The 25,888-nt window shown below is 58.2% G+C and overlaps 1 protein-coding gene across 2 annotated transcripts in view; it reads left to right on the forward strand.

Annotated features, from left to right (window-relative positions):
- Nucleotides 1–758: 758 nt before the first annotated feature.
- COL18A1 (collagen, type XVIII, alpha 1) overlaps nucleotides 759–25,888 on the forward strand; it is a 56,012-nt gene continuing 30,882 nt past the window's right edge. Inside the window, exons 1-8 of one of the 2 annotated variants that reach the window (XM_011954194.1) lie at nucleotides 759–2,111; nucleotides 14,845–15,389; nucleotides 19,892–19,978; nucleotides 21,976–22,035; nucleotides 22,841–22,970; nucleotides 24,068–24,144; nucleotides 24,403–24,618; nucleotides 24,939–24,965. In XM_011954194.1, the coding sequence (XP_011809584.1) occupies nucleotides 764–2,111; nucleotides 14,845–15,389; nucleotides 19,892–19,978; nucleotides 21,976–22,035; nucleotides 22,841–22,970; nucleotides 24,068–24,144; nucleotides 24,403–24,618; nucleotides 24,939–24,965 (2,490 nt within the window). In that variant the 5' untranslated portion in view covers nucleotides 759–763. The remainder of the gene's footprint in view (nucleotides 2,112–14,844; nucleotides 15,390–19,891; nucleotides 19,979–21,975; nucleotides 22,036–22,840; nucleotides 22,971–24,067; nucleotides 24,145–24,402; nucleotides 24,619–24,938; nucleotides 24,966–25,888) is intronic. The other variant, XM_011954195.1, reaches the window with a different exon arrangement.

A 25,888-nucleotide genomic window follows, 5' to 3' on the forward strand; every position in this document is an offset into this window, starting at 1 on the left:
GGATTGTTCCAGTCTAATTGGATCCTTTTGTTGACGGGGAGACTGACGCCGGGAAGGAGGATGCATTCCTGCCCTGGTCCCAGGCTCCACCTCTGCTGGGTCTCCTGGGCAGAAGGTCAGGAAGGGCTGAAAGGGACACAGTCCAAGACAAGTAAAGCCCCAGCTTCGAGGGGAGGCACAGTGGCTCTGAGGGGGTCTGAGGCCCCCCGAGACCCTCCCCGGGATGTTTAACGACTTGGGCAGCCATTGCAACAGTGGAATTGGCACTGCAGCAAGCTGAGCATTTTCTCAGTTCCAGGTTTCCTACAGCACAATGGCTCTGGGCCAGGCACCTCTGGACGTTCCAGGTCAGAGGGGGAGCAGGGGCTGGGGGCCGCTGCCTCAGTGCTTCTGGGATGGGGTCCTGGCCTGGAACCCCAGTCCAGAGACTCAGCAGCCCTGCCCGGGCAGAGCCTAGCGGAGCACATGGGGAACCCCGCGGACACTGCACACACTGACCCTCTGTCCTCTCGGAGCCTGGGGCTGCTGCAGGGCCATGGGAAAGAAGTTCAAAATCCTTGGGTGCTGGAACCCTCGGGTGCTGGGCACCTTGATTCCAAGGCTGGCGCCTTCTTTCCTTCTGCAAGAGTGAGGGGTGGGAGACAGACCCAGCCAGAGGCTGGGACGCCTGCATAGGGGAGTGCAGGAGGGCGGGAGCCTGGCTAGCCCCACCTCCAGGCACAAAGGCCCTCCCGCCGCCCTCAGCTCCAGCAGCACAGCCCCGATGGCTCCCGACCCCAGCGGCTGCCGCGTCCTGCTGCTGCTCTTCTGCTGCCTGGCAGCTGCCCAGGCCGACTTGCTAAACCTGAACTGGCTTTGGTTCAATAATAAGGACACCAGCCAAGCAGCTACCACGATCCCTGAGCCCCAGGGGCTCCTGCCTGTGCAGCCCACAGCAGACACCACCACGCACGTGGTCCCCCAGGATGGTTCCACGGAGCCAGCAACAGCCCCTGGCAGCCCTGAGGCACCCTCAGAGCTGCTGGAGGACAGCCAGGGCACCCCCACTTCTGCCGAGAGCCTGGACACGCCAGAGGAGAACATTGCCGGTGTGGGAGCCAAGATCCTGAATGTGGCCCAAGGCATCCGGAGCTTTGTCCAGCTGTGGAATGGCACTGTGCCCACTGAGAGCTTGGCCCAGGCGGAAACGCTGGTTGTTGAGGCTCCTGTGGACCCCCTCGCCCTCCCTGGGCCTTCCAGCACCCCCCGGGAGAATGGGACCACTCTGTGGCCCAGCCATGGCACTCCCAGCTCTCCGGGTGCCCACACGACCGAGGCTGGCACCCTGCCTGCACCCACCCCATCGCCTCCCTCCCTGGGCAAGCCCTGGGCACCACTCACGGGGCCCTCAGTGCCACCACCGTCCTCAGGTAGAGCTTCTCTCTCCTCCTCGCTGGGCGGGGCCCCTGCCTGGGGAAGCCTGCAGGACCTGGACAGCCAAGGACTCTCGCCCACCGCAGCCGCTCCCAGCCAGCAGCTCCAACGCCCTGACGTCCGCCTGCACACGCCACTTCTGCACCCCCTGGTGACGGGCTCCCTGGGCGTGCACGCGGCCCCCTCTGCCTTCTCTGGGCTCCCGGGCGCACTGTCTCAGGTCGCAGTTACCACTTTAATCGGGGACAGCGGTGCTTGGGTCTCCCACGCGGCTAACTCTGCGGGGCTGGGTCTTGCTAATAACTCTGTCCTGCTCGGGGCTGACCCTGCGGCCCCCGCCAGTCGCTGCCTGCCCCTGCCGCCCTCCCTGCCGGTCTGTGGCCGCCTGGGCATCTCGCGCTCCTGGCTGCCCAACCACCTCCACCACGAGAGCGGCGAACAGGTGCAGGCCGCGGCGCGGGTGTGGGGTGCCCTGCTGCGGACGCACTGCCACCCCTTCCTCGCCTGGTTCTTCTGCCTGCTCCTGGCCCCACCGTGTGGCAGGGTCCCGCTGCCCGGCCCGCCACCCTGCCGCCAGTTCTGCGAGGTCCTGCAGGACACGTGCTGGAGCCACCTGAGTGGGGGCCGGCTGCCTGTCGCCTGTGCCTCGCTCCCAACGCAGGAGGATGGGTACTGTGTGTTCATTGGGCCGGCTGCAGGTAACTGGCCGGCCCCCGCTCTCCCCACCCTTTCCTTTTTGCCTTGCCAGGTAAGCGTGGTCAGGGCTGACATGAGCCTGGTATGGGTTCCCCCACACTGAGTCTCTACGGTCAGGGGCCCGTGGCCCTCGGGAGGCAGGAGAGCTGGGAGTGAGGCATCCTGTGCGGGGAGGAGGCCGGCGTCTGGACGGGAAGAGGGTGGATGAACCACAGCCGATGTGTCCTGCGGCTTCCTGGGCATTTTAGCGCCCTTAGTCCTCAGTACAGTCCCGAGATACCCTGCCACGCCCTGAGTCACAGAGAGGAAACTGAGGCGTGGGGCAGTGGCGTGACTCACCCCAGGGAGCCGGGATTCCTACTCAGGTGTGGCTGCATCGACCTTGCCCCAGTCACTAAGCTGCACAGTTCGACCCGCTTCCTGGGAGCCTTAGCCTGCTCAGGACAAGGGTGCTGCCATGTGGACAGTGCAGAGACCCTCACCAGGGTGGGGACCAGGGAGGTCCGCAGGGCCTGTCCTGAGAGGGAGCCTTTCCTGTCCCCCTCCCCATCATGAAGCACACAGCCTCCCTCCCACCGTGGGGGCCGCTTCTGGGCCCAGGGGACATTGCCCCATCACCACGTGGCCTGGCCCTGTTGCTGACTGGGCAGCTGGAGGGCAGGAAGAGGAGGGAAGGGGGAACTCTAACCTACCGGGGGCAGGGGCAGCCCGGGAAGGACCCCAGCAGCTCCCTCCCCTGTGTCTGGGGGTAGACAGGGCCCCTGAGCTGTGCCTGCCCCATCCAGATTCTGCCTGCTGTGTGCACCTGGCAGCCTTGGCCCAGAGGCCCCGTCCCCACAGGGCGAGGTGCTCTGTCTTCTTCTGCTGTCCTCCCCATAGTGCCAAGGGGAAGCAGCCTTGGTCTTTACCCTGTGGGCTTTGGGACAGGGTGGGTGGGGATTAGCAGCTGTGCCGGACCTGGAGGTGGGGGTACCTGCAGTGGAAATTTTGGTGGACGCCCACCTGCCAGGCTCCATGAGCGATGACGAGCTTGGTGATTCCCCTCGAGTTTCAGGCCAGTGACCATTTCTCTCAGCAAAGCCCAGAGTCTCTGCAGACCCTATGTGGGGCCTGGGGTGTGGCCGGGGGGCCACAGGCAGGGCAGGGACAAGTGCTGACAACAGGTGGTCCCAGGAGCAAAGCCCACGTGGGCTGGAATGGAGGGGCAGGCAGGAAGGGAGGGAGGGCTGCAGTGGGGCATGGCTGAGCCTGAGGCAGGTACAGGAACTGTGCTGGGGGACGTGGTGTGTGCAGGCGTGGGGGCCCTTGTGGATGCGCCCTGGAAGCGTAGGGCTGGAGCTCTCCTGTGGCAGGGGCTGTGCCCATGGCTGTTGGCATCTCGGGGCTTCGATGGTACCCCCAGGGCAGCCGGCACTGCCACAAGCAGCCAGATTCGTGGGTCCCACTCATGCTCCATCCCTGGAACACCCAAATGCCAAGCAAGCACCAGCTGCCTTGCAGGCAACCCCCCTAGGGCCACACCCCACCTGGCAACTGGTGGCCAAGCCCTGTTCCCCACCCAGTGTGTGGGTAGGGCAGCACTTCGGGGGCCGTCCTGCCTGGAGAGACCCTGGTCCAGTGTCCTGGAGCCCCAGGAGGCTCGAGCACAGCCCACCTTGTCCTCGGAGGCAGACAGGACAGCGGCGGGCTGGGAGGGCTGCGGCCTGTGGCAAGGGAAACGCCAGGCCCCGAGACTGTCTGGGATCAGCTGAGCGCTCTGAACAAGCGTCGGCCTCAGGGAAGGTGCTGATCTCCTGGGAGTCGGTGCTCAGCTGCGTGGCTTGGGGGCTGGGGTCTGAGTGGGGCTATGAGGGCAAGGAATTTCTGTAACTGCAGCTGGCCCAGTCGGTGGCACAGACTGAAGGGGACTTTTAGCTGAACACTGGACAGCTTGATAGTGTCCCCATGTGAGGGAGGCAGCGTCCCATGCAGGGTCCTGGGGGTCCCCGTCGGCATTCGTGGCCTACGTCGCCTCTGGCCAGAGGTGGGCCTCGGGCTTCATCCTGGAGTCCCTTCCCAGGTGTGGCCTGGCCCGGAGGGTCCTGCCCCGTCTTCTGGCCTGTCAGCTCCTCCCCAGCCCAGGGTCCTCTTGGGTGAGCCCCCACTCCTGCCGGGCCCCCGTGTTGGGCTGGACACTCCCAGCCCTGGGTGAGGGGCAAGAGGAGGAGGGGGAGCCCAGCCCCCCATGTTGGTGCCTGACCCCTCGGGGCAGGCTGTGAGGCCCTGGAAGTGGGGGTGCTGGGCTATGATCCTGGCACCAGAACAGAGCCCTCGAGGCCCACAGAGGGCCCTGGCTGCATCTCCAGGCCATGGGGTCAGGGAGTATGAGCCCCTGATGGGAGGGGAGCTGGCGGGATCCTGCTGCCTCCTGCCTGGCTCCATCTCCAACGCCCTCTCCACCTGGTCCTGGGCACTGCCCTGTGTGTCCACCCCCCCGGCACACCTCGAGGAGAGCTTGGGGGGCAGTGTGGCCATGCTGGGGTGTGGGGGCACTCAAAGGGAGGGTGCACCCCGTGGTCAGCACACAGGCAGGGACCCTGCGGAGGGTTTTGGCGTGTTGTGGGCTTGTCCCTCAGACCCACAAGGAAGGGGGGCTCCCCCCCACACGGGAGGGCCGGAGTGGGGTAGGGAGGCTCCCCCACTGCAGGTGCCAAGAGTGAGTGAACAGGGCTTGGGCTTGGGCTGCTGGGGACACTGCCTCCAGGAAGCCCCCCTGGGCTGTCTCAGTGGGACTCTATGAGTGACACGCGGAGCTCAGGCCACAAGGGCTGTGGGAGTGTCACCCCATGACAGCAATGGGTGCCTGGCCCTCTGGACTCTGCTCTCCACGCCCCTCCTGAGCTCTCGCAAACCCTGGCCCCTCGGACTGTAGCAGAGGCAGGTGATGTTTCCAAGGAGTCCTACAGGCAAGCGTCTTCTGACCTGGGAGGAGGGTATTGTTCCTGTTTACGGTTGAGAAACGGAGGCCCAGGAAGGACAGACACGTGTGCCTGCCACGAGTGTGGCAGCAAGAAGGGAGCCTTGAGGAGGGCCCTGCAGCCTGGCCCTAGAGCACTCTTTAGCATCGCAGCAGATGCAGGACAAGCGAGCCCCCAGCCGGGGAGCACCAGGAGACCAGCAGCGTCCACCCTCGTGGTACAGGCCATCTGATGAGGGGCAGGGACCAGTGCTGGGATGGACGATGCCTATGCATAGAGTGGGGACGCACCTGGGCACAGCTGCCACCGGGGTGCTTGGGAAGCAGGTCCACACACACGCCAGCCAGGTCAGTCATCTCCAATGTACGAGTCCCATGATCTTGGCAAGTGGTGCACAGGTCCCTGGGCTGGGGCTTCCTCTACCTCCACCCCCATCACTGGACATTCAGAGGTCGATGGGAGGCTACGGGAGTGCACGTGGAGGTCTCGTCACCGTGATGGCCCTGAGGGGCTGCTCCTTTCTTGCTGCTCCCTACCCTGTGGGCCAGCCGCTGGTGCACAAGTGTCCTTACACGGTGCCTACCTCTTGCTCCTTTAGTCAAATGCAGAACTTGAGAAAATTGATTTGCTTGACATTTCCGTGTAACTTTGGTTTAAGGAGAGAAGACCACTCCATGAGAAACAGCTCATTCTTATCTCTCACCGCTTGGCAACCTGCAAATATTTTTTCGATGATGCTGGCTAAGCTTCTCATAATTTCTCCATGTCTCTCAGATGCACCAAGAGTGACTCAGCATTAAATTCCTACTGGAGTGTCAAGGGCCCAGTGCATTGGGTTCAGTTGTCTGTGGGTACAAGATCTTGTGTGATTCTGAACCAGGCACAGACAGAATGAAAAGCACAGCACTCCAAAGACGGCTCCCTGCAGGTCCTTACATATATTTGGGTTTTGTAGATATCTAAAGTCAAGCTAGTGGACATCTGTCACTTCAACCAGTTACCGTTGTGAGTGTGGTGAGAACACTTAAGATCTACTCAAGTTTGAAGTGTCATATGCAGTACAGTATTCTATCTGTAATCACCATGTGTACATTAGACCTCTAGAACTTAAGCCTCCTGCATAACTGAAACTTTGTACCCTTCAACCCACAGTCATATTTCTTCCTCTCCGTGGGCTGGCCTGGGCTGTGCCCTGTTAGCATTCCCAGATAAACAAAAGCTAAGGGAGTTAATTGCCACTGGACCTTCCCTGCAGGAAACGGTCTGGTAGTCCAACAGGTGAAATGAAAGGACGCTACTTAGTAACAGTAAGTCAAGGAGGCCCCCGTTGCCTATGCACAGAGTGAGGTGGCAGCTGTGCCCCATTGCACCCCACTCTGCATGGGCACCATCCATCCTGGCACCGGTCCCTACCCCTCATCAGATGGCCTGCACCATTAGGGTGGATGCCTGCTGGTCTCCTGGTGCCCCCTTGCTGGGCCCTTGCTTGTCCTACATCTGCTGCAGTGCTGAAGGGCACTCTGGAGCCAGGCTGCTGGGCCCCCTTCGAGGGCCCCTTCTGGCTAGCCATATCTGTGGCACACACACATATTTGTCCTTCCTAGACCTCAGCCCCTGACAACCACCAGTCTACTCTGCTCCTATGAATATGACCTTTTTAGATACCACATATAAGTAAGATCATGCAGTATTTGCTTCTGTGCCTGTCTTATTTCTTTTAGTTTAATATCCTCCAGGTTCATTCATAAAAAGTGCAGTTACAAACTGTTGTTGTAATACCAGCTTGTATAACTGCCCGTGTATTTACCTTTATTGAAATCTTCATTTCTTCATGTAACCTGTTGTTATTGACTAGTGTCCTTTCATTTCACCTGCTGGACTACCCGGACCATTTCCTGCAGGGCAGGTCTAGTGGCAATCAACTCCCTTTGCTTTTGTTTATCTGGGAATGCCAATTTCTCCTTCACTTTTGAAGGACAGTTTTGCTGAATATAGGACTCTTGGTTAACAATATTTTTTTTCTTTTAGGACATTGAATATATTGGTCCACTGCCTTTTGGCTTCCAAAGTTTCTGTGAGAAATCTGGTGATAATCTTATTAAGAAGCCTTGTATGTGATCAGTTGTTTTTCTCTTGCTGGTTTCAAGATCCTCTCTCTGTTTTTAAAAATTTTATCATAATGTACCTTGGTGTGAGTCTCTTTGAGTTCATCTTACTTGCAGTTCCCTGAGCTTCTTAACTGTTTATATTCATGTCTCCCTACAAATTTGAGACGTTTTCAGCCATTATTTCTTCAGATAGTCCCTCTGCACCTTTCTTTTTCTCTTCTGTTTGTAGCTTCCACAGCATGCATGCTTTCTTGTCTCTTGATGGTGGCCACATGCCACTTAGGCTCTTTTCACCTTTCATTTATCTTTTGTCTTTGATAATTTCCATTATCCTATCTTCAAGCTCATTGATTTATTCTTCTATCTGCCCAAATCACCTTCAGATTTCTCTAGTGATGTTTTCAAATTCAACTATTGTACTTTTCAGTTCTATAATTTCTTTCTGGTTTCTTTCAAGGTTTTTATATTGATATTTCCATTTTGTTCATACGTCATTTTCTTGACTTTCTCCACACCTTCCTTTAGTTCTTTGAGCATCTTTAAGACAATTGTTTTAAAGTCTTTGTCTAGTAGATCTGCCATCAGGTCTTTTACAGGGACAGCTTCTGTTGATTTATTTTTCTCCTTTTAATGTGCTATACTTTCTTATCACTTTGTGTGCCTTGTGACTTTGTGTTAAAAAGTGAACATTTGAACTCAGTAATGTAGCTCTGGAAGTAAATTCTCGCCCTTCACCAGTGTTCACTGCTTTTTGTTACTTTTTAAAAAATTTTTGTCTCTGTGCCAAAGATCTCCCTGAGGTGTGAACTTCAGGTCTTCTTGGGTCTTTTCTGAGCCTGTCCCTTTGCCTGGGTGTGTGCAGCCACTTTCTAATTTTACTCTTACATGCTGCTGTTTTTCAATGTCCTGTTCTTTCATGTTTGGCTCCCAAAGGAGGAACAAGATAAGAATGAGGAAGAAAAAACAGTGCCAGCCCTCTAAATCCCCTTGAAGTCACTTCATCTGGAAGGGGGAACTTGCAACAACAGAGGGAGTGTAAAACAATGGCCCCACCTCCCTGTCTGCACCTCTGTGTTCCCAAGCAACCTGATCAGAGCACAGGTTCTCGATGTCTGCAGGACAGAGTCCTTTTTGCCATCCTGTTTCCCACAAGCTGTGTGGCCACTGCTCCAGGAACTTGTGCATGGCACCTGCTATGGGAATGGGGGTGGGGGATGGATATGCAGCTGCTGTTGTGCCAAGAGCTGGGGTTCAGCTAAATTAAACATCTGTTACTGTTCAAACCTTCCTCTGGACATTACAAACTTTCAATAGACTCCAGAGTTCCAAAAGAGTTCTAAGACAAATTCTGTCCATGCACTTGTTAATTAGTTGGGGAGATGGATTCCTGGTGCTTTCCATCTGCCATTTCCCAGAGTACTCCAGAGTCATTTTTAAACATGTTTCTTTCTGTCAAATAATCAGGTCTTGGCCGGGTGTGGTGGCTTATGCCTGTAATCCCAGCCCTTTGGGATACCAAGGCGTGTGGATTGCCTGAGGTCGGAAGTTCGAGACCAGCCTGACCAACATGATGGAGAAACCCCGTCTCTACTAAAAATACAAAATCAGCCAGGTGTAGTGGTGCGTTTCTGTAATCCTAGCTACTCAGGAGGCTGAGGCAGGAGAATTGCTTGAAGCTAGGAGGTGGAGGTTGTGGTGAGCTGAGATCACGCCACCGTACTCCAGCCTGGGCAACAAGAGCGAAACTCCATCTCAAAAAACAGAAAAGAAAAGAAATCGAGTCTTGAGGCATCATCATTGTTATATCATGTGCAGATGTCTATCCTGGATGCCACCCAGCTACGCCAAATGCAGGGAGAAACTCCCTATGGGCACCGTGGCTGGATCCAGAGCTCAGAGGCTGGAGCTCTGAGAACTGGGCTGGAGCCCAACCATGGTGGAAGCCTCTAGCTCTGGGGAAGAGACACACGTCTGTAGGGGCAGAGTGACTACATTTCCAGGTTGCCCAGCCCTCGGGATTGACGCAGTGCCCGGGCACTGGGGCAGAGGTGGATCCCACAGTCCCTCAGTGGAAGCTCCAAAGCCTGCCGTTTTCTTCTCTTCCTCTTCCTGGGATGGGATTTGGGGGATGAGATCTTCCTGGTGGGCTGGAGTCTGTCCCAGAAGTCAACAGCTCACCCTGGGGCCGCAAGACCCCCTTAGATAAGGTAGACCCTCGGCAAGACTCCAGCCACACATGAGAGGACGGAACACAGCTCCTGAGTCCCACTCCCCGCGGCCACCTGCCCCCATGGGTTTGCACCGATTTGCGTATAGGTGTGCAGCTTCCTATTGGTGACTGTAAGAAATTGTCACAAATTCAGTAACTTAAACCAGCACAGCTGTCTTACCTTTCCGTTCTGGAGGTCAGAGTCTGAAACCAGTTCACTGAGTTGAAACCAAGGTGTTGTCAGGGCTGGGTCCCTCTGGGGCTCTGGAGGAGAATCCGTTTTCTTGACTTTTCCAGTTTCTAGAGGCTGCTGCTTTCCTTCGCTCAAAGCCCCTTCTTCCCCCTTCAAGCCAACAGTGTTGGGCAAGTCCTCATGGTGCCGTCTTTTGTCCTTCGATTTTAAGGCTTTGTGTGGTTAGATGTGGATCATCTCCCATCTCCAGGTCCACAGCCTGAGTCCCAGCTGCAGCAAACCCTTGCCACGTAAAATTATGCTTGTGGGTTCCAGCTGTTGTGCCATGGACATCCTTGGGGCCATGGTTCGGCCCACCACAGTTTGCCCATGTGCACGGCTGCACATGTGTGCATACGCATGGGAGTCTTACTTTGCATAAATGGGATTACCCTGTGTCTGCAAGTTCCTCTTTCCTTTATCCCGCATCTCAGGAGTCTCCATAACTCCAGGGAGATGCCCTGGCTCTTCGTGTGGTTCTGGTCTTTTCCTCAGTCCCTCCTGACTGAAGCACCTGCAAGTACTTCTGCCTCTCTGTATAACAGATGGCCCTGCAGAACCTGCCCAGCCCTGACTGGCGGGTTCATCGCGCAGACTCACGGTTGTTTGTCGGACACCAGCTGAGCTGCCCTACGTGGGCCTGACATGAGTTTTGGGTCAGCACTGACAGTGGAGAGACTGGATGTTGTAAATGTGTCCGAGTGTCAGCAGGAGGTCTCCACCCAGGGACGGCCGTTTGTTAGGTTGTTTTTAGCCCTTCCGTGGGGCTCTGCAGCCTTGGGCATTGGTGGAAGTGTTTGTTCGGAGGCTGTTTTTCTTTGATGCCAAGATGTCCCCCCAGGCACATCACCATGTCAGTGCCATGGTGTGATGGAGGGATGATGGTGGCGTGTTGATGCCCCCAGGCACTTCACTGCGTAAGTGCTGCAGTGTGATGGGGCAATGATGATGGCGCGCTCTTCAAGCTCTGAATCAGGTTCCGGAGGCTCTGTGTGAGTCTTACTGAAATGGTTATTTTCTCTCTTCACAGGAAAGTGGGCTGAGCGAGGAGCCTTAGGGTCTGTCATTGGCAGCGACTCCCTCGCCTGCAGGTGCACAGTGGTTCTGGCTCAGCAGACCCTACAGGGCTGTCAGGGCATGTCGTCCCCTCTGTCCGCCGAATGGCTCCGGCTCGGGTCCTTTTGGCCGATGTCAGTGTTGCAGTGCTTACTCTCATAGCCATTTACCTGCTGTTTTTCCGTTAGCCTTTGGTGTTACTTTAGCTAACGTTTTTGACAAGGTGGAGCTGGATTTTTCTTGCTGCCGCTGCTTTTCATCCACTGCTTGCCTTGTCCCTACCAATGTGGTCTGCATGTCCTGTGCCCCGAGTGCCAAAACCACCAGCTCGCCGGCACCTGCCCTGCCCTCTCGTGCCACTGTGGTCACTGACTGCAGGTTCTGGCTTTTGTCCTTCTTCTGCCTCTTTTGTATCAGTTGTGATGTCTCCGTTTAACAAGAGTCCTGCACATGTGTGCTTGAAATGGAGGCTTCCAGGGTCCCTGAAAGCTTTCACAGAACCACTGACATGGCCTCCACTTGCTGGCAGGGACCTGGGCAGCCGTGCAGGTGCCACACAGATCTCCAGGGCACTTGGTCCTGGGAGTCACAGGGCAGCTTTTGTGGCCACACCCCGAGGTCTCAGCTACCATGGCATGGATGCTGTGGGTTTTTGGACTTTGAGGTCACGCCCTGGGGATGCCACAGCCCACCTGCCCTTGGTCCCCATGGGCCCCACAGCCGCTGTGTTTGGATTTCTGAACAGGCCCAGGTGGGGCTGAAGGACAGGCTGTGCTGGCTCCCCTGGCCTGAGGGAAACGTCCCGTCTCAGGGCCATTTTCTCTCGGAGCACCCATGAGATTGCTTTGATTTCTAGTTTGCATCAAACCCTGTGTCTCGGAACCTCTTGGGCCTCTGAGTGCTGAACTGGATGTTGCTGAGCAACTTGAAACCCACCTGGCTGGACTAGGCTTCCCTGACTCGGCTCGCCCCACACAGGCAGGAGCAGCCCTGGCTCTGCAGGACGGGAGGCGGCTGTGTGGGAGGGCAGGGGGCTGGCCAGGCAGCCTTGGATCTTGTCCTCAGGAGCCCTTCAAAGGGGCGGCAGAGACTCTAGGCCCCGTGCCCCAGGGAGTCAGGCTGGACTGGTTCTGGGGAGTGGCTGGAGCGCCTGGTGCTGATGGGCGTCCGTGGAGTGCACGTGTCTGAGGGTCTCTGAGGGGTCTGCCCTTTTCTTCGGGGCCACGGTGGCCATGAGGGATGCAGGACGCTGGGTGTGGCCCTCGAGGACTGACCTGGCTGGAGCCCACTCCCTCGTGGGTGAACGCTGCTCTGGGTGGAGAGCCCAGTTCGGGGGGGAGAAGGGAGGGTCTTGTCCCCTGTGAGGATGGGACTCACAGGGGACCCCCAGTCAGGCTGTGTCAGGGTGAGGCTGAGGAGTGAGGGTCCTGGAAAGTCCTGCTTCCGGGAGGGGGCGCTTTGGCTCAGAGGCTGCTACCATGGAAGGGATGGATGTCCCCGGCCCCCTAAGATGAGGGACCCAAGGGGAGGGGCGGGGACCTCCTGCACTGTGAGAACAGCGGAGAGTCCCAGCCAGAGGTCCCTGCTGCTCTCCTGTGTGGAGGATGCCGGCTGCGCCGTTTGTCCTGGGCTTATTTAAAGGGGCCTTTGTTAACATGCACAGGACTCCAGAACCATCCACACTTCTGGCTGGCCTGGTTCCTGAGGGAGAAATGGTATTTAATGAGGCAAACGCCTTGATCCAAGGTGAGGTGACCCAGCAGGAGGGGCCGGCCCACCACACCCGGGAAGGCCGAGCTCTCGAAGTGGGGTTCAGGCACTGGCTGTTTGACTCCAGGACATCTGAGACAGCTGGGCCCGCACCTCGGGGAGTGGAGGCTGCGCCATTCTCTGCCCATCCAGCATCTTGGGGCCGGGCGTTTGGAAGCTGACTTTCGAAGGGAACCCCCAGGAGCTTTGTGGAGAGGAGACGGGACAGCTTTGGAAAGGGCTTTGCTGTCACTGGGATCCCTGGGGCCGCCTGCGTAGCGTGCTGGTGCCTTCCAGCCCAGGAAGGTGGCAGCTGCCACATCTTGCTTTCCCAATGAACGTTGGAATGTTCTAGGAAGGGTGGCGGGAGGTTTCTCCAAGGTGAACTCAGGGCCAGCTGGGCGACTGCCAGGGCATCTGGCCCCCAGGCCGAGAGTCCCATTTCCTGATCTTAGCACAGCCCCGGTGTGGACATGTGGGGCCTGCGCACTTCTTATAAGAAAGGATCATTGTAACAGCTGCCATCTGGGTAGACAGCAGCCTCTGTCTGAGGGGGAGATGACTGCTGGCCCCAGAGCCCAGGCTCAGCCCGTCGGGACCCCTCTGCCCCTAGCCTCGGGGTGCAGGCGCCGGACCAGGCTGCTGTCCACAGAGCCCACTCTCCACTCTGCACCTGACCCTGCTTCCAGTCGGCACGAGGGTAGGGCCCACAGGGAGTCCAGGCCGCCACACCGCCTCATGCTGGAGTCAGGGCCTCGTGAGGGCAGCGATGGCGCTGGAGGTGCCCACGGCGTGTGCCAGGGGCAGGGGTCTGCACTCTAGTTTCCGTTGGTTCTGTGTTCTGTGAGCTCTTTGGAGATACTGCTTCCCTCGTGATGTCCAGGCTCAGCACTTCTTCCCTTGTGTCTTGTCCCAGGTCAGCCTGGCCCAGCACAGGGAGTCCAGGCCGCCACACCGCCTCATGCTGGAGTCAGGGCCTCGTGAGGGCAGCGATGGCGCTGGAGGTGCCCACGGCGTGTGCCAGGGGCAGGGGTCTGCACTCTAGTTTCCGTTGGTTCTGTGTTCTGTGAGCTCTTTGGAGATACTGCTTCCCTTGTGATGTCCAGGCTCAGCACTTCTTCCCTTGTGTCTTGTCCCAGGTCAGCCTGGCCCAGCACAGGGCCCCCCAGCCCACAGGCACACGCACACACGCACACAGGTGCTCGCCCCTGCCTTCCTCAAGACGCCTGGGCATCAGCAGCCCCTTCCCACAGGAGAGCTCGACCAGGAGCCAGCCCACCGCACAGGCATCCCGGAGTAACCGTTACACTCTGTCGGAAGCAGACCGTGTCCAGTCTGTCTGGGGCCTCGCGGTCACGGGAGTAGGGCCTTGGGGCAAGTCCCTGGCCCAGACTGTGGCCGCAAAGCCCGTGCTCTGCCTGGCATGGCAGGTGTGCTGGGAAGTCACTCTGAGCAGGGTCTATCCTTGAGTGGGTGCTGCCCCCTCCCGTGGGCAGGAAACGAGGCGTGAGAACTCCGGGCACTGGGGCTGCATCCTGGCAGGTATGCCGAGAGGGATGGACAGGGCTCCTTCTGACCCTGGGCTACTGAGTTGAAGTGAGGTCAAGCTCCGCCTGGGCAGGAATGAGTGGAGTGAGTCACCCAGTGCTGTGGGGCATTTGCAGGGAGCAGCGGGGCTGGTGAGGAGACTGTGGCCCGTTGGCAGGTACATCAGGCATGCAGCCCCTCCAAGGGGTGACTGTGGCCCCGAGGGGAATCAGCACGGTGGGGTAGGGAGACATTACTTGTCCTTGCCACATGAGGCACCTCGCCCAGCGGGTGAGCCGGCGCTGGGTGAAATCCCACACGGTGCCTCTCAGACGCCACGCGGACCCCCAGCCGAGGCAGCCGCTCTGGGCGAGGCCCCGTAGCTGAGGCTTTGAAGAACACTGGGACGTGGAGTCAGCCTCCTTCCTTCCCTGCAGTGGAGCTGCAGCTTCACAGTGGAGGCCACACTGGGTTGCCCGCCTGGGCTGCTCCAGCAGGGGCAGAGTGTGTAGGTGGGGCACAGGGCTGCCAGCCCCAGCCCCTCACAGCTCCTTGCTTCGGCAGGGGTGCCGGCCAGTCCCTGGTTCCTTCTCCCCACTGGCTGTGCCCATCCCTGCTGAAAGCAGGGAAGAGGGGGCCTGTGGACACCATGTCCCCTGCAGGCAGGTTTCTGCATGGAGCGCGCCCGTCGTTTGGGAATGAGTGAACCAGGGTGGCCGTTGGGTGGCCGTTGGGTGGCTGAGCCCAGGGCATCAGGGCAGGCTGCCAGGCACGTGGAAAGCCCTCTCAGACTCAGTTTCCCCTTTGTGCCCCTGCCTGGCCGCCTCTCCAGGCCACATTGGTGGCCCCTGGTTCTGTCCTGCACAGCCACCTCACCAGCTGTCTTTCTTTTTGCAGAGAGCGTCGGTGAGGAGGTGGGGCTGCTGCAGCTCCTTGGGGACCCTCCGCCCCAGCAAATCACCCAGACGGATGACCCCGACGTCGGGCTGGCCTACGTCTTTGGGCCAGATGCCAACAGTGGCCAAGTGGCCCGGTACCACTTCCCCAGCCTCTTCTTCCGTGACTTCTCGCTGCTGTTCCACGTCCAGCCGGCCACGGAGGGCCCAGGGGTGCTGTTTGCCATCACGGACGCGGCGCAGGCAGTGGTCTCGCTGGGCGTGAAGCTCTCTGGGGTGCGGGACGGGCACCAGGACATCTCCCTGCTCTACACGGAGCCAGGTGCAGGCCAGACCCACACAGCCGCCAGCTTCCGGCTCCCTGCCTTCGTCGGCCAGTGGACACACTTAGCACTCAGTGTGGAGGGTGGCTACGTGGCCCTCTACGTGGACTGTGAGGAATTCCAGAGAATGCCGCTTGCTCGGTCCTCACGGGGTCTGGAGCTGGAGCCCGGCGCCGGGCTCTTCGTGGCGCAGGCAGGAGGAGCGGACCCTGACAAGTTCCAGGTAACCCCCACTGTGCTGTTGCCGGGGGGCTGGAGCAGCCAGGGTAGGGTGGGGTGGAGGTGGCCACTGGGACAGGGACAGAGCTGCAGCCTGAAGAGGAGAGCCCCACCCCAGCTGTGGTCAGCCCCGGCCTCCAGTGCAGACCTCCCGGGTTCTTGGCCAGCCTGGCTGGGGTAGCATTCACTTTCTTGGTTCTCTGGCTCCTGTGCCCCTAGAAAGGGTTGCCCTGGGCTTCTGTGGTTTTTCTGAGACCCCAAGGCCCAGCTTAGGAGGGCCCCATTTGAACGACTTTGTAACTAGACATCCACCCCAGCTATGACCCCGTGACCCAGAGACACCCCCAGGCCTGTGCCAAGCCCCGTGGTGAACTGGGGCTCCTGACCTCTGACCGGCCGCTTGGGTGAGTGGGGACCGAGTCTGGGCCCAGCCACAAGCCTCGGGGCCCCATGCAGAATGAAAGCTGGGGTCCTTGTTGAAAACGATAAATGATCCAAAGCTGGCGGCAGCAGGGTGTCGGTCCCAGCAGGGTTCTCCTGTGGTGACTCCACACCGGCTGGGACCAGGGGCTCAGGGCGGCCCTGCAGGTCAGCACCTTTACCAAGGGGGTGGCAGCCGCAGGCCTGTGAGACTCCACTTCGGAGCACGTGGTGGGATCCCCCAGCGGTGATGGCGTGTGGCCATCTCCACCTGAGTCTCCGGGAAGTCCCTCCAAGGCGCCTTCATGTCTTGGGGCTGGGGGAGCGGACAGAGCCCTAAACCCATGTGGGGTCTATGTCCAAAGGCCCTGCATTTCTGGGAACCTTTGGCTGGGAGCAGCCGTGTGGGTGACCTCAGCTGGCACTGTCTCCCAAGTCCCTGAATTCTAACATTCAAGCTGGCCTGCAGCTGGGACGCCTCTGCCCTGGCGGGCCACAGGGGACAGAAGGTTAACTATTGCCCTGACAAGGGCTGTTTGTTTGAAGTTGTTCTAAGTCCTGGTGTCTGGGGGTTCTGAAAGCTGACCTTTCACCTTTGGCAGGAACTTTTAACCCTCGGAGCTCAGGAGCCACTAGGTCGTTGACACCAAACTGGGCCTCTTTGTTTTCCTCTTGATCACAAACGTGATTGCCGGGAAAGAAGTCAGAGTCACCCCCTCCTGTGAGAGGCAATTTGTTGTGTGAATCCCCAGCCATTTCTTGGTGGAATAAAGTCGCCCACAAGTGCTGTACATCTTTAACGCTGTAAGGAAAAGCGGCCAAGTGCCGAGAGCTCGGGTACGTGGGTGCGCAGCTGTGCCCCATGGTGCTGCGGAGAGCCAGGCCGCCGCCCTGCAGGGAAGGCCTCCTCATCGGCGAAGTCCCACTTCCCAGTTAGACGTGTAGGAAAAGGGGGTCTGGGTGTTTGATTCTGCATTTCTTGGACTGTTAGTGAGGACAAACTTTCATGTTGTCACTTATTTATTGTCTGTATTTCTTCCTTTGTGACTGACTGGTTTATGTTCTCTGTGTTTTTCGATGGGCCCAACTCTCATTGATTGATACAAACTCCTTACGTGTAAAAGAAACTGCTCTTTGGTGCCGCATGCTGCAGACTTTATTTCCACCTTGTCATTTTTTTTTTTTTGGACCATTGGGATTTGATGTGTGATTTTTTTGTTTTTTTTTTTGTTTTGTTTGTTTTAGATGGAGTCTCGCTCTGTTGCCCAGGTTGGAGTGCAATGGTGCGATCTTGGTTCGCTGCAACCTCTGCCTCCTGGGTTCATGTGATTCCTCCTGCCTCAGCCTCCCAAGTAGCTGGGATTACAGGCACCGACCACCATGCCTGGCTAATTTTTGTATTTTTAGTAGAGATGGGGTTTCACCATATTGGTCAGGCTGGTCTCGCGCTCCTGACCTCAGGTGATCCACCTGCCTAAGCCTCTCAAAGTGCTGGGATGACAGGCGTGAGCCACTGCGCCCGGCTGGGATTTGATGTGCTTATGTGGTAAAATCTGGCCTGGAGAAGATACCATGATTTACAACAGCCCAGTGAAACCTTGGAAGGTCAGAGAGCTGGAATAGGAGGGAGCTAGAGGGCCCTGGGTCAGGCCCTGGGCTGGGGCCCTGCTGGGCCTGGGTGGCAGGCGGCAGGCTGTGTGGTGCTGGGCCTGGGTGGCGCGCCGCGGGCCGTGTGCTGCTGGGCGTGGGTGGCGCGCCGCGGGCCGTGTGCTGAGGGCTGTGTTGGTTGATCTCTGTGCCAGGTCCCTGCAGGCCTCAGGTGTCAGGAACTTTCTCTTTGGGTCTTAGATGAGATTCCAGCTGGGGAGAGGAGAAGCACGCTTGTGTGGTAGAGAAGAAGGTGGAATTGTTCAGCACAAGATTTTCTCAGACTTCTGAATTGAGATTCTTGGGAAAGAAACATTCAAGTTGTATGACTCATCATTTTTGGCAGAAACAAGCACAGAGCTTTGGGAGCAGGGAGGAAACCGAGGCTTCCTCCTCCTCAGACTCTCCACGAGGCTGCAGTGCCCCCCACGCTGCCACCGATGGTGCCTGGGACCCCTGGCCTCAGCGGGGTCTGACAGAGCCCTCCGGAGCCTTGGTTGTGTTTCTCGTCGTAAGAGTCCTGGGGCGTTGTTGGTCTTTTCAGGTTCACTTTCTTGAGTCTTTGTCAGTGGCCGTCTCCCGGGAAATCATGCACCACCCCCCCCAGCTGTGCTGTTGCCGTGAACGTCATTTCCAGCTGTGTCCTGATTTCCAGGGCGCTGAGGCTGCAGCATGTCGGGAAGCATTTTACACGCTTTTCCCTAACAGAATTCCTGTGATCTCTGTTTCGGGCGTCTCCGGATTTCATAACTTTCAGTCCTAAGTCCCTTAAATATTTGCAATGGGCCTGTGGCTTTTGCACTAGTGCCGTCTGCCCCACCCCTAGAGCCAGTGGCCAGACAGGCTCAGAGCTTCTCTGCCCTCTGTAGCTGCCCCCGACCCAGGCACCCTGTAGCCCCGTGCAGAAGGCGTCGGTGCCCTTGGGAGCACCCTCAGGAGAGCGCTGTGGCCGGAGAGCATGGCGGCCACCTGTCAGGGTTGTCAGGGCCTCACAGGCCTCTCTGGACGGGGCATGTCTGCGTGGGGATGGATGTCAGGAATGCCCAGCCCCTCCCCCACACCAAGACCACCTAAGATGCACCCCCAGCCACCCCTGCCCGGGCTGCCCCAGGGCTAGAATGCAACCCCAGCTCTTCCCCAGGCATGACCTGGGGGCTCTTGAATGTGAAGGCTGCTGCCCCGCCCCCACGCAGCAGGTCCTGGTGGACGGTGGACCCTGGACCCCGCAGTGCTGCCCTTGGCCTACCCGGGGCGCTGTAGGCAATGCCCCTCCCCTGCAATGTGATGCCGAGAACCGCTGGTGCGTTCTGTGGGAAACCCGTGCGCACCCAGGGGGCTCATGGGGTCCACATGCCCCATGCATGAACTCACACACGCATGCATACATGATCTCATGTTTGCACACACGTGTCCACGGAGATGCATGGTCTCACACACATGTGCCCATACACTCAGCACTCACACCCCATCCTGCAGGCTCAGGCCCTACTCCTGAGCCACCTGCCTGGGCTTCGGGGCCTAGCTGGCGTGGGGAGCCCCAGGCTCCACCTGGCCTCACTTGGCTCTGAAATCTAGGCCAGGATGCAGAACCTGCAGTGCGGCCAGTGGAGCCCCTGGTCCTGTGCACAGCCCCCACCTGGCAGCCCCTCTTCCTGCCAAAGCCCCTCCCAGCGTCCTCTCCCCTGATGAGCTGCTCGCTTGAGGCTTAGGACGTTGCGCCCTCCTGTGTCCCTGCCCAGCGTCCCCAGCCTGCGTCTCACGAGACACTGCCGGCCGCGCCAGGACCCAAGAGGGCAGGGGCAGGCACCCTGGCACTCAGCCCAGGACTGAGGATGCGGGAGGGAGCGGTGGGTGGGTGGGTGGATGAGTGAGATCGGCTCCAGATGGAATGGGCGCAGAGATCCAGGAAACTCCCCTACACCTGCGGCGTTTTGGTCCTTGGCTTCTGGGTTTTGCTTTTTATGAAAAGGTAAAGTTCAAAGAAAGCAAAGCCGTGGTGCTGCCTTGGTTGGTCCGAGTCGGGAGATGAGGCCGCCTGGGGCTTGTGTAAAGCTCACAGGACTTCGGGTTGGGAGACTTGACCTGCAGCCCCTCGAATCTGCCCCTCTCTCCCAGGGCTTGGATCGAGCCACGCCCACTGTGGTTCTAAACCCATAGCACTCAGGTGGCCCAGCAGCCGCCTCGGATGAGCCGAGTCTGAGGGAGCAGCCTCCGCCCAGCCGGGTGCTTTCCACACGAAAGCGGCCAGGACCCCCCTGGGTCTCACCACGTCTTCCTACCATAAGGCGTACTGCACCACCAGGAGGCTGCCCGAGACCCCTTCCCTCCCCGAGACGCTCCTGCCCTCTGTGGCCCGCCGAAATCTGGGGCTCAGGCAGTGCCGGGGTTGCCGCTGCCACCTCAGGACCGCTGGTGACCCCTTTCTCTGTCTGCATTTAGGGGATGATCGCGGAGCTGAAGGTGCGCAGGGACCCCCAGGTGGGCCCCATGAACTGCCTGGACGAGGAAGGCGATGACTCAGATGGGGTGAGTGACAGCCGGGACCCAGGCGGGATCTCCCTCAACCCCTGGCACGCGGAGTTCAGGGCCAAGGGCTGTGACAGGAAAAGTCCCAAAAGGTGCCACTTTGGGTACCGGGAAGCTGCGATACCATTTCCGTGCTCTCCTGTAACACCTCGGAGCCCTTCCTTGCCCTAAACTTTCCCACATAAAAACAAATACAAAGCAGAAAATAAACACCAGAAACCACCCTCCATGGCAGCTGGTGAGACGGAGGATGTGAGGCAGCTCAGCAAAGTGTGTGTGTGTGTGTGTGTGTGTGTGTGTGTGTGTCTTGTGTGGTGTGTGTGTGGTGTAGATGTGTGTCCGTCTTGTGTGTTGTGTGTGTGTATGTGGTGTGTCTCTGTGTGGTGTGTCTGTCTTGGGTATTGTGTGTGGATGTATGCATGTCTGTTTTTGTGTATGTGTGGTATGTGTGTCTGTCTTATGTGTTGTGTCTGCATGTCTGTGGTGTGTCTGTGTGTGTGTGTCTGTGTGTGGTGTGTCTCTGTGTCTGTCTTGTGGGTTGTGTGTGGATGTGTTCATGTCTGTGTTTTTGTGTGTGTATATCTGTGTAATGTGTCTGTCTTGTGTGCGTATGTGGTGTGTGTCTCTGTGTGTGTCTCTAGGTGGTGTGTGTGTCTTGTGTGTCATGTGTGTCTGTGGTGTGTCTGTGTGTGCGTAGTGCGTCTCTGTGTGGTGTCTGTGTGTGTGGTGTGTCTCTGTGGTGTGTCTGTCTTGGGTGTTATGTGTGGATATGGTGTCTCTGTGTGTCTGTGGTGTGTCTGTGTGTGGATGTGTGCATGTCTGTGTGTGTGTATGTCTGTGTGGTGTGGGTCTCGGTCTTGTGTGTTGTGTCTGTATGCCTGCATGGTGCATGTGTTTCTGTGTGTGTTGTATGGCGTGTGTGTTGCTGGGGTGTGTGGAATCTCGTGTGTGTGTCTCTGTGTACCTGTGTGTTGGGGTGTGTGTTGGTGGGGTGTGTGTGTGTCAATGGGGTGTGTGTTGGTGGGGTGTGTGGAATCTCTGTGTGGTGTGTGTCTCTGTGTCTGTGTGTGTTGTGTGGCGTGTGTATTGGGGTGTATGGAATCTTGTGTGTGTCTCTGTGTTTGTGTCTGTGTGTTGTGCGGCATGTGTGTTGTGCGGCGTGTGTGTTGGGATGTGTGGAATCTCGTGGTAGCCAAGGGGAGTCCGCCGGCCCCAGGTGTGAGGAAGAGCAAGGAATTCTTCTCACTTGGGAGCCCAGGTCACAGTGTGCCCCACGTGACCGTGGACCCACAGCCTCACTCCTGGGCGGCGTGGGCAGGAGACACCATGGCTGAACTGTGGGCAGCGTGTGCACATCCATGTTACTTTCATGTTTTTTTCTATATTTCACCCGAGAAGTCCGTTGTTTTTGCCTAGAACATGCCAGAAGATGCCAGATTGTTCACATGGCAGCCATGACAAGGCTGTTGGGTGCTGGGGGTCTCCGAGGCGCCGCACCCCTCCCTTGGCCTGCCTTGCCCTCAGGGGTCATTAGCGGACCCTGAGGATGTTTCTCCTCCGGGTTTTCATGAAGTTTAAAACGTCCAGCCGCCTTGGTGCGGGTTCGGCCCAGGCCTGGGCCCAGCAGGGCCTGCGCTGGGGAAACCTGTGCGGGAAGCATCTGTGGTGGGGCCTCCTCCAGGGCAGGGCTCCGGCCAGAGGAGAGGAGCGTGTTCCCCTCCCGCCTCCGCGTGTCTGACCACCGGCCGAGGCAGTTTCGGAAGAGTCGCTGTCCGCGACCCGATTGGACAAGACTTGTTGAAGCTCAGAGGGTGCCTGGGCAGGGAAGGCCAGCGTGCCCACCCCAGCGGCCCCTCCGAGAGTACCAGAGAGGGCTGGACGAGGCGAGAGGGGGCCGGGAGAAGGCAAGAGCAGCCTCCTTTGCGTCCCAGGCCTGCTGGGCTGAGGGCCTGGCCTGTCTGCCATCTCTCCAGCCTTTCCCTTTTCAAACTCCTCAGGCATCCGGAGACTTTGGCAGCGGGCTCGGGGACACCCGGGAGCTTCTCAGGGAGGACACGGTGAGTAGCCGGACGAGGCCCAGCCCACCCTGCAGGGTCCCGGGAGAGCCCCTCCCAGCAGTGCAGTGCACACGTGTGCACACACAGGTGTGGCTCCAAGAGCTGCCTCTATGCCATGAAGACACATTCTCGGCTGGGAACAGGAATGCTAGGCTGGGCAGACGCTCCGAGCCTGGGGACAGGCCCTGCTCCAGCCCTGCCTGGCCACCGCGTGTCTCTGGTGAGAGGACGTTCCTTTAAACGAGGTCCTGCCCTGCACATTCCTTGGTCTTTGAGGCGACCTTGGCCTTCCGTTCGCCCCATCCCTCCGTTAGCTCGTGGGTGGCCACCAGGGAATGAACGGGTGTGTGAGTCTGACGACCAGGAGGAGAAGGCGGTGCAGGGAGCATGAGGAAGGGCTTTCCCCAGCTCGGGCCACCTGAGAAAACACAGGAGGGGCGGGGAGCGGGGAGGCCCCAGCCCCAGGACAGACGCCGTGCTTTCCGTTAGAGACGGGCGTGGGAATGTGGTCCCTGCAGGGACCCTCTGCAGGTTCACCTCAGCTTCCCAGCATGGCCTGTCGGGCGCCAGGAGGCCTCTGTGGTGATGGCAGGCACGGTCCTGGAGCCGGGGAGCCCACAGGCGGCCACACCCCTGCAGCCCACGGAAGGAAGCCCCTTGCACGCAGCCCTGCAGCACCCTCCTGTTTCAGAGGATTTATCTTTATCTTTCTTGCAATCTTAAGTATTTCATTTCACAAACCAAGCAAGGCTCTGCCGGGCATCTGCTGGCTGAATAACAGGCCATCTCCCTTCTCGTCCTCCAGGGCACAGCCCTAAAACCCAGGCTCCCCACGCCACCCCCGGTCACTGCTCCACCCTTGGCTAGAGGCAGCAACACGGAAGATTCCAGAAGTGAAGAAATCGAGGAGCAGACCACGGTGACTTCATTAGGAGGTAAGCTCTTTTCTGGATGTGTGTATGTGGTGTGGTGTGGGGGGTGTGTGGTGCGTGTGTGAGTGTGGTGTGTAACATGCATGTTTGTGTGATGCTGAGGTGTGTGTGTAGTGTGTGGTGTATATAGTGCATGTATGTGTAATATGTGACACGTGTTTGATGTGTGTGTGATGTGTGGTGTGATGTGCATGTTTGTGTGACGTATGTGATGTTTATGTGATGTGTGTGTAGCGTGTATGGTGCATGCATGTGTGGGTGTGTGTGGTGTGTACAGAGTGTGTGATGTGTATTGTGTGTGCTGTGTGTTGCGTGTAGTGTACATGTGGTGTGCAGTGCGTGGTGTGTGTTGTATGTGTAGTGTATTGTGTGTAGTGTATGTGTGTGATGTGCATGTGTAATGTGTGTGTGTGATGTGTGTTGTGTGTGTGTATTGTGTGTAGTGTGTGTATTGTGTGTAGTGTATGTGTGTGATGTGCATGTGTAATGTGTGTGTGATGTGTGTAGTATGTGTGTGTGTATTGTGTGTAGTGTGTGTGTGTGATGTGTGTAGTATGTGTGTGTGTATTGTGTGTAGTGTGTGTGTGTGATGTGTGTAGTATGTGTGTGTGTATTGTGTGTAGTGTATGTGTGTATGTGAGGCAGGTGGGGAGATGCCAAGGCCTGGATGGTGGCTCTGGGTACAGGCTCTGGGTATTCACTGTGCTTCTCTTGCAGGATTTCTGTTGGTTTTCATTTTTATTTTGATTAAAAGTTAAGAGGGAAAAAGGAAGAGAGACAAAGCATGCTGGGTGAGAAGAAGGCATTTTGGGGGGCTGGGGTCTCTTGTAACAAGTTCAGGAAGCATCTCCCAGGTTTCAGCTGCCATCGGCTTAGGTGACCACACCGGCCTCACTGTTGATTTTAAATTCTCTCTCCCTGTTTCCCATGCCTGGGAGCCAGAGCTTAGGGGAGTGCAGCTTGAGGCTAGGAATCTGGTGGTGTCCAGCCAGGCTCCAGGACTGAAAGCGTTTGGGCTGCCGGGGCTATCTGGGGTGCCGAGAGCAGAGCTGGGGCCACCCAGGGGACCTGACAGTGGCCACCTCTGCTTCTCTTCTCAGCTCAGACACTTCCTGGCTCAGATTCTGTCTCCACGTGGGACGGGAGTGTCCGGACCCCTGGGGGCCGCCTGAAAGAGGTAAGGCCACCTCCCTGTGCTCCGGAACCATTCTGAACCAAAGACCCGGGGCCTTTCGGGCCACTCACTGGTGAGCCCTGATGAAGCCCCTCCGTGCCCGTGCCTCCTTTGTGCCCAGCACACGGTGCCAGCATGCATCCACCCTGCGTGTCCCCCGTGGGAAGCAGAGCCCAGCACGGGACTCTGTAGGGCACAGCGGGACACGTGGGCAGGGTGTGTGGGGCCTCATCCCAGCCCTTGTGTTCTCTTTATTCCCAGGGCGGCCTGAAGGGGCAGAAAGGGGAGCCAGGTATTCCAGGCCCGCCTGGCCGGGCAGGCCCCCCAGGCTCCCCCTGCCTGCCGGGTCCCCCAGGTCTCCCGTGCCCGGTCAGTCCCCTGGGTCCTGTAGGCCCAGCGTTGCAACCTGTCCCAGGACCACAAGGACCTCCAGGGCTGCCAGGGAGGGATGGCACCCCTGGAAGGGACGGCGAGCCGGTGAGTCCTCCTGCCCCTCCAGTCCAGCGCCTTCTGGAGGTGGGGGCTCGGGCAGGACGGGGAGAGGCTGCAGCCGACATGGGAATGAGCTGAGCTGGGATCGGGGCAGGTCAGCAGCATCCTTGGGACCACCATTGCCTGGGGTTGGTGCTGGAAGGTGGTCAGATGTGGGAGGCGGAGCTGCTCAGACACAGCCCTTGTGGGTGTGAGGCTCCTGGCGCGGGTCCCGGGACATCCAGGGAAGGCATCTTTGCCACCTCGTGGGGACTTGGAGCGGGCGGTGCCTTTCCGATCACTCACGACTTCTCTTGCACACCCAGGGTGACCCTGGTGAAGACGGAAAGCCGGTAAGTCTGCTTTTCTTTCTGACCCCCATGTTATCTGTGATGTTTGCTTAGACCCCAGAGCTTTGTTGCTGGGGACAGTCTTTTTAAGAGGAGACTGCACAGCAAAACCGTTTTGAAAATGAAATTTTGTAAAGAAAAGATGAGGGTAACTTGATGGGAAATAGGTAGTTACGTGTTTGTGTTGAGACATTTAGGCCACAGCTACCGGGAAGAAGGAAAGGAAGTGAGAAAAGGCAGAGCTTCCAAACCCTTAGAGGGAAAACGCACCGCAAAGAAAAAGGAAGTCGGAGGGTGGGGGCGCAAGACAGGAGAGAAGCGCAGAGCGACCAGGGGATCTGTAAAGTCAGAGCTTCTGTCTCAAAACACGCAGTTCAGATTTTAAAAATCAGCCAACACTGTTTCCAAGAACAGTGAAGTGACGTGACAGACTGCGAATAAAGATCTGGGAATAGCCTGCCCAGCGAATGGTAACACTCGGCAGAAAGGGGGGCCGTCACGAGCACTGGACAGGAGGGTTCAAGTTAAAAACAGTCTAGAAAGTCTGAAAAGACAGGGAGGGCATCTCATGGTGCCCACCGAACGGTCATTACCGACCGCCTGGCACCCCACAGCCAAGCTGCCTGCGATGAGGACCATGGCAGACTAAGGGCAGTCGGCTGGGGTGCGGCACGGGGCCCACCCACTGCAACAGGGTACACACACTTGTGAGTGTGGGGTGAGGATCCACGGGGCCTACCCACAACAGGGCACACACGTGTGTGTGTGCATGTGTGTGCATGTGCCTGTGTTTGAATGTGTGCGTGTGTGCGAGTGAGCGTGTGTGTGAATGTGGGTACGTGTGCACGTGTGTGAACGTGTGTGCATGTGTTTGTGCACACGTGTGTGAATGTGTGGGCGTGTGTGCACACGTGTGTGAATGTGCG

The sequence above is a fragment of the Colobus angolensis genome, unplaced genomic scaffold (assembly GCF_000951035.1).
Source record: "Colobus angolensis palliatus isolate OR3802 unplaced genomic scaffold, Cang.pa_1.0 Scaffold38, whole genome shotgun sequence".
NCBI classification, from domain to species: domain Eukaryota; kingdom Metazoa; phylum Chordata; class Mammalia; order Primates; family Cercopithecidae; genus Colobus; species Colobus angolensis.